This window comes from Eurosta solidaginis, chromosome 2 (genome assembly GCF_040869045.1).
Source record: "Eurosta solidaginis isolate ZX-2024a chromosome 2, ASM4086904v1, whole genome shotgun sequence".
NCBI lineage: Eukaryota > Metazoa > Arthropoda > Insecta > Diptera > Tephritidae > Eurosta > Eurosta solidaginis.
Genome location: NC_090320.1, coordinates 17,506,526 through 17,518,582, shown reverse-complemented (window position 1 = coordinate 17,518,582; position 12,057 = coordinate 17,506,526). Strand labels below are relative to the sequence as shown.

The 12,057-nt window shown below is 39.0% G+C and overlaps 1 protein-coding gene across 2 annotated transcripts; it reads left to right on the top strand.

Annotated features, from left to right (window-relative positions):
• The first annotated feature begins 2,044 nt into the window (after positions 1-2,044).
• LOC137241995 (testis-specific serine/threonine-protein kinase 3) lies at positions 2,045-7,200 on the top strand. Of its 2 annotated transcripts, none has more exons than XM_067769367.1 (4): positions 2,045-2,923; positions 5,701-5,850; positions 6,564-6,724; positions 6,800-7,200. In XM_067769367.1, exons 1-4 carry the CDS (start codon positions 2,421-2,423, stop codon positions 7,054-7,056), a joined length of 1,071 nt encoding a protein of 356 aa, XP_067625468.1. In that variant the 5' UTR covers positions 2,045-2,420; the 3' UTR covers positions 7,057-7,200. The 2 variants fall into 2 exon arrangements, with proteins under 2 accessions (XP_067625468.1, XP_067625467.1); XM_067769366.1 differs by having other exon boundaries at positions 6,782-7,200.
• The last annotated feature ends 4,857 nt before the right edge of the window (positions 7,201-12,057 follow it).

Genomic DNA, 12,057 nt, shown 5'->3' with positions numbered 1-12,057 from the left:
GGTGATCCAGAAAATCATCTGTCGGGTACTGCTAATTTATTTATATATGCAATACCATTAACAGTATTCCTGCCAAGATTCCAAGGGCTGTTGATTTCGCCTTGTAGAACTTTTTCATTTTCTTCTACTTAATATGGTAGGTGTCACACCCATTTTACAAAGTTTTTTCCAAAGTTATATTTTGCGTCAATAAACCAATCCAGTTACCATGTTTCATCCCTTTTTTCGTATTTGGTATAGAATTATGGCATATTTTTCATTTTTCGTAATTTTCGATATCGATAAAGTGGGCGTGGTTATGGTCGGATTTCGGCCATTTTTTATACCAAGATAAAGTGAGTTCAGATAAGTACGTGGGCTAAGTTTAGTAAAGATATATCGGTTTTTGCTCAAGTTATTGTGTTAACGGCCGAGCGGAAGGACAGACGGTGGACTGTGTATAAAAACTGGGCGTGGCTTCCACCGATTTCGCCCATTTTCACAGAGAACAGTTACCGTCATAGAATCTATGCCCCTAACAAATTATGGCATTAAAAGTATTCTAGACAAACTAAATAAAAATAGGCGGAGCCACGCCCATTTTGAAAATTTCTTTTATTTTTGTATTTTGTTGCATCATATCATTACTGGAGTTGAATTTTGACTTAATTTACTTATATATAGTAAAGATATTAAATTTTTTGTTAAAATTTGAATTAAAAAAATTTTTTTTTTAAAAAGTGGGCGTGTTCTTCATCCAGTTTTGCTAATTTTTATTTAGCACATATATAGTAATAGTAAGTAGTAACGTTCCTGCCAAATTTCATCATGATATCTTCAACAACTGCCAAATTACAGCTTGCAAAACTTTTAAATTACCTTCTTGCAAAAGTGGGCGGTGCCACGCCCATTGTCCAAAATCTTACTAATTTCCTATCCTGCGTCATATGGTCAACCCATCTACCAAGTTTCATCGCTTTAACCGCCTTTGGCAATGAATTATCGCATTTTTTCGGTTTTTCGAAATTTTCGATATCGAAAAAGTGGGCGTAGTTATAGTCCGATATCGTTCATTTTAAATAGCGATCTGAGATGAGTGCCCAGGAATCTACATACCAAATTTCATCAAGATACCTCAAAATTTACTCAAGTTATCGTGTTAACGGACAGACGGACGGACGGACGGACATGGTTCAATCAAATGTTTTTTCGATACTGATGATTTTGATATATGGAAGTCTCTATCTATCTCGATTCCTTTATACCTGTACAACCAACCGTTATCCAATGAAAGTTAATATACTCTGTGAGCTCTGCTCAACTGAGTATAAAAAAGGATGAGGAAGGGGCAAAGAACCAGGAAGAGGAATAAACTAATGAAGAGAAACAGGAATAGGAAAATAATTAGAAATGAAAAAAAGGACCAGAAAGAATAACTGGAAAGGAATATGAAAATAAATAACAAAAAGGAAAGGCCCGAGGAAGACGAACAAATAGAAGAATATAAATGGGTATATGGGTATACAACGGAATAATATGAGGAAAGCGAGACTGAGCACCCGAAGAAGATACACAAGAAGAAGAAGAAACAGAAAAGGCTAAGTTTAACAATAAGAAAAGAAATATAATTTGAATAAGGAATAGAAATAGGAGTAGAAATATTATTGGACTGGAGACAGAAACAGAACCAGGTAGAAGAAAAGGAATATAAGTATACAAGAACTAGGAAGATAAAGGGACTGGGATGATACAGATACGGGAATAGGAGAAAGAAGAGTACAGAAGATGAGAAGAAGGGTGTGCGACGCGGGGAGGAAGCGTAAGAAGAGAATAAGTGGCAAAGGGGATGATCTAAATCCGAGGTAGAGAGAGTGTAATATTTTAAGTACATAGGTAGAGAAGTAAATTTTCCAAAAAAAAGCCTTTAAAAACCCTAAATATAAATTTTTCTCAAAACTTAACGAAAGCAACACCTTGTCAAAAATCACAGGAAATATCTTTTTACACGTCACATTTCAAATTTTATTTATTTTATTTTATTTACTTTTTCCCAAAGAAGTTTTCTAAAAAAAGTTTCAAAACAAAAAAATCTTGAAAAAAAAACTGCAACAAATTGAATTCGATTGATAAAAAATTATAAATGCTCTAACATAATTCTAAATTTTCATTAATATTAAAACAAAACAAAGAAAATTCACAAATAAACTCAGCGGTAACAGAAATGCAACGCGCAATCAAATCAAATAAATAATTAACTAAAATTCACGAAGCCGATTAAATAATTTCTGGTCGAAAAAGATTAGCCGCCTGTATTACGCGTATGTTGTGTCCAAGCAAAAAGCGCCGTCGAACGCAAAAGCAATCAACGTTGGGGAGTTAGGAGAAGTCAAAGATAAAAGTGCGTTCACAACGAAAGCGACGAAAAACACCCCCAACCGGGTATGCAGCAAGCACAAACGCAAGAAAATTCTACGAAAATTTCGCCAAATAAAAAGCTGGCAAAATCAAAATCGGACGCCGTTACAAAAAATAGCGACCAAATTGATTTGAAACATATCCAATATGCTTTATTACGTCGACGTGGCGGTGCAGCCAAAGAGGGTGATAGAACACAGGCTGGTGCCTCAGTGCCTCCAGTTGAATCAACCGCAACTATAGACGATGGAAAACCCTTTGTCGACGATAGTTCAACTCAACGGCCTAAAACCATTTTGGAAGATCATGGCATTGTGCTTGGCAAAGTGATTGGTTCGGGAAATTATGCTAAAGTGAAAATTGGTTATTCCGAGGAATATGGTAAACGCGTGGCTGTGAAAATTATATCAAAAGTGAAGGCGCCAGCGGAGTATACACAAAAATTTCTACCACGTGAAATTGAAGCGGTGAAGGGCTTACAACACGAGAATCTAATTGCATACTATCAAAGTATTGAGACGAGTCACAGGTGCGTGAGAAATATCAGGGAAACAGCTTAACAGATCACGGCCATCCCTTAGTTTTCCCAATAAAAAAGTCTTTTAACAGAAACTCCATTTTAGTTCAAAAGGTTCGAAGTGTACTTATCAAAATGTACCAGATATAGTGGGAGTAGTACAGTAACTGTTGGTTACGAGGCGCACTGCAACAGCTGCAACATTAGCAGTCCAACTTCGGCATCATTTTCAAAAATTTCGGAGATAAATGTTTCAGGCACTGGATGCGTTTGCTAAAAGGAATGCGTGCAGTATGCCTGTCGTAAGAGGCGACTAAAATACCAAATTGATTCAAGGGGTTGTGTAGCGCAACCCTCACAAGGGGTTGTCAGCGCAACATATAGCTTCTCCAACCCAATTTTCAACCTCACCTACCCGTAGCGGATCATGTTTCATTTAGAGCCGAGGCTCTGGCGACCCCAAGTTCCTCACGGAGCCAGGGGATGGGGAGAGCGGGATGAACTAGAAGGTTTAATGTGGTCACATAAATCGTTCTCGAGGTAGGGCTAGTACCTTAATGGTGCTTTATAACCGGAACGTACCGCATCTCTATCCGGCAAAGGACCATCATTATCGATAACACTCCCGAAAGCCTGTGGGGAGTGTCTTTATCGTTAATACAACAACAACCGCGTGCTTATCAAGCACATTGTCAGTCAATCCAGCGTTAAGTAGAGCCCCTACAAAACCTCCATTGATTAAAAGAACCGTACTTATGTGCTAAGATGGAATACACGCAAGCAAACACATTAGCAGGGTAGCAGCCTTCATTGGACTGTTTTAGCAGTGTGAGGTGGACGGAGCATTTTCTTTCAAATTATGTCTAGGGTGGGAAGATAGTTGGTCGGTAATAGTTCGTTAGGTGACCACTAGAATAGCCGAACTGATGATAGACAATGATGTAGTAAGCGGCGGAAAATATCGGGACAACAAGAGTTGGGCACCCCTCTTTTCCGGCAGCAATCGTATAGGTCAGGGAAACAGACTGTTAGTCCTTACCTCCTTTTGCACCGTTTGCTAGCACAGAATATATATGTTTGCAACATCCGCCCAGTGCAGCTCCTGCCTTGGATGGTGCCACTTTCCTAAATGTTCTGGTCTCCGCGACGACAGTGTCTTAGAACGTCAAAGCTTATCTGTCCGGTCAGGCGATGCAAACCTAGAAGTCATCAACATCTACATCCCTCCTGCCACCTGTTGCACAAGTAGATACCGCCCTAATATCAGCGCCTTACTGGCAATAATCGCATTATCTTAGGCGATTGCAACGCCCATTACGATCTATGGCATTCAAACTTGCTGGCAGACAGTAGGGGTGAGATGTTCGCGGATCAAATAGAAGAAACGACGTTCTGCAGAATAAAAGGAGACGCCCCCACTCATATAGTAGGTAGCTGTCACAGTTCGCCGGATATATCAATCGTGAGCGCAGGACTCGTAAACTGCGGCCTCACTGTCCGGCGGAGGCCGCAAATTTAGCTAGAGAACGTGACCTTATAAGACAGCTCGATCCCGGCGACCCCCAAATAAGGAATATAAACCAACCATCAGATTGCTTTTGGATGAAAACAAGCGGGCGAAATGGGAGGTGCACCTAAGCGGTTGTAACCTCTCTGCCGGTGTAGGTAAACTTTGGTCCACCGCAAAGTCCCTATCGAATCCGACTAAGCACAATGAAAAAATTTTCATCGCCTTTGACAATAAAGTGGTGTCGGATGCGAAAAAATGCGCGAGCGATTTCTGCCGACAATATATAATTGCCCCGCTTGCAATGTGTCCCCACATGACACCAACCATTTCTTCAATAGTAATGTGGAACCAACGCCTCTAACACTCCTCTCATTATTGTCCACCCCTGTTAAAATTGCAAGGTTCCTTAGACTCCCGTTAGAGTATATTGATGACAATTTGCGATCGGTCGCACCTATTGGATGGGGCGAAGCACTGCTACAACAACAACAATAACAACCAGCTAAGGCGTGAGAGGGTAGCAGATGGCAAAGTGTTGCGGTGGCAACTGGTAAATTAGGGACGGCACTAGTCATAGTAACAGCGTTGGACAGCGAAACGACAAACGACGGCAATGCGGCGATGATCACTTGCGAGTAGATATGCCGGGAGTGTCGCTGATAAAACAATAGTTACACATGTTGATGATTTAGTTTGTCATATACGTTGTTCCCCCAGGAGCAGCGGTAGATGCCCGTTAGGCAGGAAACGTCATCTACGGGCGATCTTAACCTTCTGCCGTTAGCGAATTAACTTAGGGTATACGGACCGCAATAGCTGCGCGACGGTATGATAGCGATCAGCCACTATTCAAAGTAGCAGCGACGAATATCATCTGCGGAGCTCATCATTTGCTCAGCAAAATAACCAACAGCGGTAATGAGACGACGAAGTGCGTAACAGAGGCTAAGCCGAAAAGATGTGAGCATCGCTGATAACACAGTATCTGCACAAATTGATGATTTAACTTCTCGTACTTGTTGATCATCCAGGGGTAGTCGATAGATGTTTGTTCAGCTGGAATCATCGTGCAACGAGAACTGCGAGGACTCTCGTCAATGTTGGCATACTCGCCTAAATTGCAGAAGTAAACTCTGCAAAATTATGAAGGGAAGCGGGCGAAGCATTGCTACAAAACACCATTGACATTCATAGTTATAGAAAATTTTCTGCTGTGTTTCTGAAGACCTTATGCTATCTTCAATAACACTTCTATAACCTTTTTCTTCCCGCCTTACAGGGTTTACTTAATAATGCAGCTTGCTGAAAATGGCACTCTCCTCGATTATGTACGTGAAAAGAAGTTTCTCGAAGAGACACAAGCACGATCATTATTTACTCAATTAATTAGCGCTGTGGAATATATACATTCAAAAAATGTAGTACATCGGTGAGTGCGATAGTTGGCCAGATACACATATACAGCTGAGGTTGATTTTAGAGGTCGGTGCCAGAAGTTATTTCGGTTTCTTGGTTTTTTTTTTGCGATAAGTAGCTAACCAATAAGCAACTGAATGCAAAGGTTGAAGAAAGTATTAATTCTCAATTTGATTCTCGGCATTGTTTGTCATGCTACAAAGTCAACGTTTTCTCAAACTCTTCTCAAATGCTAGAAATTTGTTCGCTCTTCACTCAAACACAATCCGCTTTCTGTAAATATAAAACAAGGGTAGAAGAGCTGCAAATTTTGAACTTTTTTTGTTGATGAGCGCGCCATATCACCAATCACAGACAAATTTATTGTATAAAAAAAATATGTTCTCACATTAGTACATCTCTTATTCAATTCAATCGTTCCGGCTTATGTTTGAGATAGGTTGGAGAAAAAAGAGTTTCTCAATTAGAGAACCGAGAACAATTTCTTATATAAAATATACCTTTTAGTTTGAGAACTCTATCGACGGTTAATTGAGAAACATTCGAGAAATAACGTTTGATATTTGAGAATAAGGTTAGATCTGAAATGCAGCTGATATTGAACAAATATGTTTATTGGGTAGAAAATAATCAACGTGTGCCAAAACCTCTAACTGCTGTGTATCATTTTTGAACTCATGTGTCGGATTGAATAAAAACAAAAAGTTTAATATTTTTTTCATAAAGTGACATAAAATGCGAAAATCTACTACTCGATGAAAATTATACACTCAAATTGATTGATTTTGGATTTGCGCGCAAGGATACACGCACAAGCGATAATCAAGTGATATTATCGAAAACTTTTTGTGGCAGTTATGCTTATGCAAGTCCGGAAATTCTCAAAGGTACTGGACAAAGCACAGTAGCACAGTAAATCATTTTTAATTCAATAACAAATGAAGCTCTCTTTCCACCAACAGGTGTCGCCTACGATCCATTCATGTCTGATATTTGGGCATGTGGTGTTGTGTGTTATGCAATGGTTTTCGGTCGTCTACCCTACGATGGCTCCAATGTGCATGTTTTATTAAAACGTATTAATGCACCGCTCGCATTTCCGAAAAACCCCAGTGTGAGTACTGATTGTAAACAGCTGATTGTTCATATATTGTCGCCGCTGAAACTGCGTTATACAATACCGCAAATTAAACAGGAGCCATGGTATTTCCCAGAATAACAATAATCATAATGAAAATAATGAATCTGTCGAAAATTTGGGAATATATTCCCACCATTGATATAAAAATACCCAAAAAATTAAGACTGAGTTTGTAATGTTTTGCTAAGAAATTATTTGTAGTTTCACTAAAACCAAAAAAAAAAAAAAGAAAAGAAAAGTGTAATATAAATTAAATAAATGTACAAAAAAATAAATAAATGTAGAAAAACTAATAAAATATTTTAAATGGTAATTTTAATTTATAGAGTTCTTAATCGTTCCACATGCCTTCTGCAAAATAGCAGGGAATATCCCAGGGATCCAGTGATTTGAACTTTCCAACAATTTTTATCGCCCGTTCAATTTTGGCATTTGTCACCAATCCTGGTACTCCTAGCTCCGTACTTGAAAGGTGTTGCTACACAATTCTTCAGCATCATCTCCTGATGGTAAGTATGTGGTGAGTGGCGCCTCAAGTTACACTTCGCTACTGTGTGACCGTTCCCCGTCCCCCTTTTTTATCAGTGGACTGTAACTCCCTTAGATAAAACTTTCCGCAGTCCTGCCATTTCGTTGGAGGATTCTATGTCCATGAAATCCTCGTCGATCTGCTGATTTCATGTTTATGGATCCTCAACACATCTCTATATTCGTGCCAGCACTCCTCGCTTTCCGCAACATTTGCCTACTTAATAATCTCTTTACCTGCCATCTAGGAAGACTCCACTCCTTACTACACCATGGTGGCTTTGCTTTCCCTTGAATCTTCTCAGAGCACAAGCTCTGTTAAACGCAGTTGTCAGCGCTTTTGCTAAAAGGTTGTTGCATTCCCCCCAATCTTATACCTCTTTGGGATACACCAGTCTACCTGACACAGATTGCTAAAATTTGTACCAGTCTGTTGCCTAAATTTTTTTTCAAGTTTTTCCCTTCTCTTAGCTGAAGCTGATATATGCATGGTCTAGAAAGACAGCCTGTCAAGGATCCTCCATTTATACTCCGGTATATTATACTTAGAGCACATTGCTTGACACCATACATATGTAGGAACTTTACCTTTGCTAGCCACCTGTATACTACTCTGTAGTATATAAGAAAAAAGGTACTCACCTATATCGACCCCTCCCCATACGCTGTGAGGCGCATTTGCATCCGCGCCTATGATAAGCCGTCCGTTGCTCCCTTCTTGATCAACCAGCCTTTTGAACTCTTTTGGTGCCAGAATAAGGGACGGTTCTTTTTTCCCCTTTTTGCGACCACCGCTAGTTCTTCGGTGCTGAAATTAGATAGCATACACGAGTATAGGTGATTTCTAACCATTAATTCAGCTTTAACACTGCTTTTCGTCTTTGCTTAATAAACGCCGAATCCGGGAGCGCTGAGTCCAGAAACCTTTCCTCCAGATGAGAGGCATAGTTCTCAGCGCCACACCAAACGAACTCTCCTCAAGAGTCAAGAGGAGCTCGCTCGACGCCACGTCATGTGTTGGAGATTTATCTGTAAGACTCGCAGCGCCATTGAGATGTTTGTACGAATACTCTGCCACTGTGCTCAGAGATCCGTTACTCCCTAACCTGCTCGAAGTGTGTTTGTTAGACTCACATCATTGAGCTGTTTACCCACATTCAACACGTTTGTCTTTTCCTGCTACTTCCAGGGCCTGGAGGTGTATTTTAATCTCCCCTTCATTTACCGTTACCATTTGGCTGTTTGTCCGCTTGCAACACCTTCAGCACTGCGCCTATGACGCTACTTTCAGGTTCTCGAGGTCACATTTTACCTCACCTGCTTTAAGCGTATTGAGGTTATCACACTTAGCTCCCCAGCTGTGATGGGAACATATCATCCGGTTCCTTATTGATTTGCATGAGGTAGCGCCAAGCTACCGGGCTTTGACGCTGCAGTATGTATAGCGTGCTTGGTGCTCTATTCACCGCCTTCAACATTGCGCCTTCTTGCGTTTGGAGGTTTGGAGCAACTCACTGCAGCCATTCTAAAGTCGGGTTGTTGGTGTAGGTCATCAGCTAACCCATCCAGATGTTTTGGAGACTGATAGCGCTTTATTTACTTGACTTACAAAGAGCTTCAATATTGTTATAAATAAAATCACAAAAAATAACCATCCAAGAAGCTAATGTATGAATGAAGTATGTATAATACATATATAAGTGGCTCATTCCATTTCAAGACACCCGGTCCGCTGACTGTCAATAAGAGGTGAATAAAATATCGACTGCATTTTATCGAATTCAATTGCCGATCAATCCGAAAAAAATTGTTTTGAAGCAAAAAAAAACAACGTGTTTCATTATTTTGACCCAAGAACAACATATTAAAATTTCATCGAAATCAAAAATCATGTCCTGCGCGGACCGGGGTCCTGAAATGGAATGAGTCAAGTTTAATATTGTACTCATTGAACTCATCCTAATGAAATTAATATATGAACTAAAAGCAAAATCTCAATATGCAGTTACTTAAATTTTTTGCGTAGTAATTAATAATCGTTTGACAAAATTAATATTCATAGAACTTAGTGAAGTTATTTTGCTAATTAAAATTCAATATTTAAGTTTCTAATAGAGCAATTAGCATTTGAATACAAGCGTACTTCCTTTTAAGTCATTATGCAACGGCTTAGAAATACATATGTACTTGGCAAATATTATTAAGCTGCATGTTTTTGATATACATACGTATGTTTTTAAGTGTACAAACCCACTAGGAAATTGAGCCCACTGAAGATAACACCATTTAATATTGACTAGCCGTTTCGCCGTTATTTTTTCTGTAGAAATTTTCTCCAGTCTTGAAGTATTATTGCATCGCTCGCATTTCCTAATAATAATCCCTGGATATTATCCCTGTCAGTCATCACCCCAATTTCTCACAACTTATTTTCCCCCTTAATAAACATATCTACCCTCGTTCCGCGTCACAGTAACGCTGAAAATAATTTCGCTTGATCAAAATTAGGCCCTGTAGGCAGCCTTCTTTTTCGTTGAAGCTGAGGACCATCTACTGATTGCTCTTTTAAACGCGCAGTAACTGTATAATGTCTTTTTCAGCCTAGCAAAGTAAGTGAGAAACATGCTAGCTTTTATATTTATAACGAAATTTTCTCTCATAAATTTGGTGCCTTAGCGAACTGAAGAATCCATCCGCTCTCTGTTGCGTTAGTATCTTCACCAGTGTTGCCAGGTGATGCAAAAAAAAGAAGCTATATTGGCAAAAAAAAGGTTAGAAAAGGCTAAATTTAGAAAAAAAAGAAGCTAAAAAAGGCCAGAAATTTTTTGGTTAATTCATTAAATTTTTTTTATAAAAAAAGTTATAAACATAACTTAAGCATAACTTCCTGTTTCAAAACATATCAGGCACGTTTTCTTTGACTAGCACATGGAATTACTTTAAATGATTGCACATGTGTATATACATAAAAAAAATATTACAAACTAATCTAATATATAAAATTCTTCTGTCACGGTTTTAGAGGCTGAACTCCGAAACGGCTGAACCGATTCTCATGAAATTTTGTGAGCATATTGGGTAGGCCTGAGAATCGGTCAACGTCTATCTTTTTTTTTCGCTACGTGTCTAGGGTCTTGAGATCAAAACGTGGACCCGGGTACCCCTAGAATGTGTTTATACAATATGGATATCAAATGAAAGCTGTTGATGAGTGCTATAGTACAGGATAATTTTCATACCCCTGGGTGACTAGGGTCTCGAGATATAGGCCAAAACGTGGGCACGGATACCCCTAGAATGTGTTTATATAATATGGATGTCAAATGAAAGCTGTTGATGAGTGCTATATTATAGGATAATTTTCATACAACTGGGAGGCTAGGGTCTCGAGATATAGGCCAAAACATGAACCCGGATACCCCTAGAATGTGTGTGTATTATGGCTATCAAATAAAAACTGTTGCTGAGAGCTCTAAAGTACATTGTGATATTCGATTTAGTCGCATCAACCTGGCAAAACTGATAAATATGCATGCGAAGCCGAAATAAAGACAAGAATTAATAATACCCACATACCTCTTTACATACGTCCTATTCGATTTGCCTGAAATTTCGTATATAAATTTGTCTATATTAGTATTTAGGATGCGTTTTTCCGTGAAGTATACCAGCGACGGACCGGGACTGGAATTAGGACTAGGACTGGGACTGCGACAGAGACTCGGAGTGGGACTGGTACTGAGACTCGGAATGGGACTGGAACAAAATACATACCACCCTCTGGGACTGGCAATAAGAGATGAAGAAGAAGGAGGAAAACTGGAGAGAAGAGAAAATAGAGAAGGAGACTGAGAAAGAGATAGAATGAGACGAAGATGGAGATGAAGCGAAAAAGACGGAGGGAGGAGTGAATAAAAAGATTAGGAAAGAGTGTAGAGGGGTAGGGCAGAGTTAGAAGGAAAAAGCTTATTAAAATATATGCAGATAAGCCAAATTTAGGGCAGAAAACGTCTGCCGGGTCTGCTAGTTATTTATATAAAATATTCCCCGTCTGAAGAATCAGAAGAGCTTATGTCTGGGTATAAATTGGCTATTTACCATAGATATGAGATCATAGGTAATTTCAAAGTCATTACAACATTTAGATAAGCGTTTTAACGAACATCTAATATTAAGCAGCACATTAAGCATTTTAATTTTTAGTTTGTTCCTTAATTTAGTTTTCAGAATTTTCATGCCACTAAAAACTCTTTCAACCTCCGCGTTACTGAATGGTAATACTAAAAAACTAAATATGAATTCGACAAGTTCTAAAAAAGGAGGTTCGTTTAATGCATTTTTATGTTCTCGGGCTTCCGACCAAAATTCCATGGTGGAGTGTACATTTTTCCATTGTATAGTTATAAGTTTTCGCCACTGCAGCTCTATTAATGCTATTTGACTTTTAGAATAACTATACTTCTCTTTTTCAAAGTAAGAAAATACATCTGGCTTTGGAATTTTCAACGAATTTTCAGCAGAAAAAGAATTAATCTTTTGTAGAGAACTTAT

What these genes read in the sequence shown, in the direction of transcription:
- LOC137241995 (XM_067769366.1), top strand. Translation starts at nt 2,421, where the DNA reads ATGCAGCAAGCACAAACGCAAGAAAATTCTACGAAAATTTCGCCAAAT. An exon ending in AGTATTGAGACGAGTCACAG is followed by an intron (nt 2,924 to 5,700) that starts GTGCGTGAGAAA and finishes CCCGCCTTACAG; the next exon opens with GGTTTACTTAATAATGCAGC. An exon ending in TCAAAAAATGTAGTACATCG is followed by an intron (nt 5,851 to 6,563) that starts GTGAGTGCGATA and finishes TTTTTCATAAAG; the next exon opens with TGACATAAAATGCGAAAATC.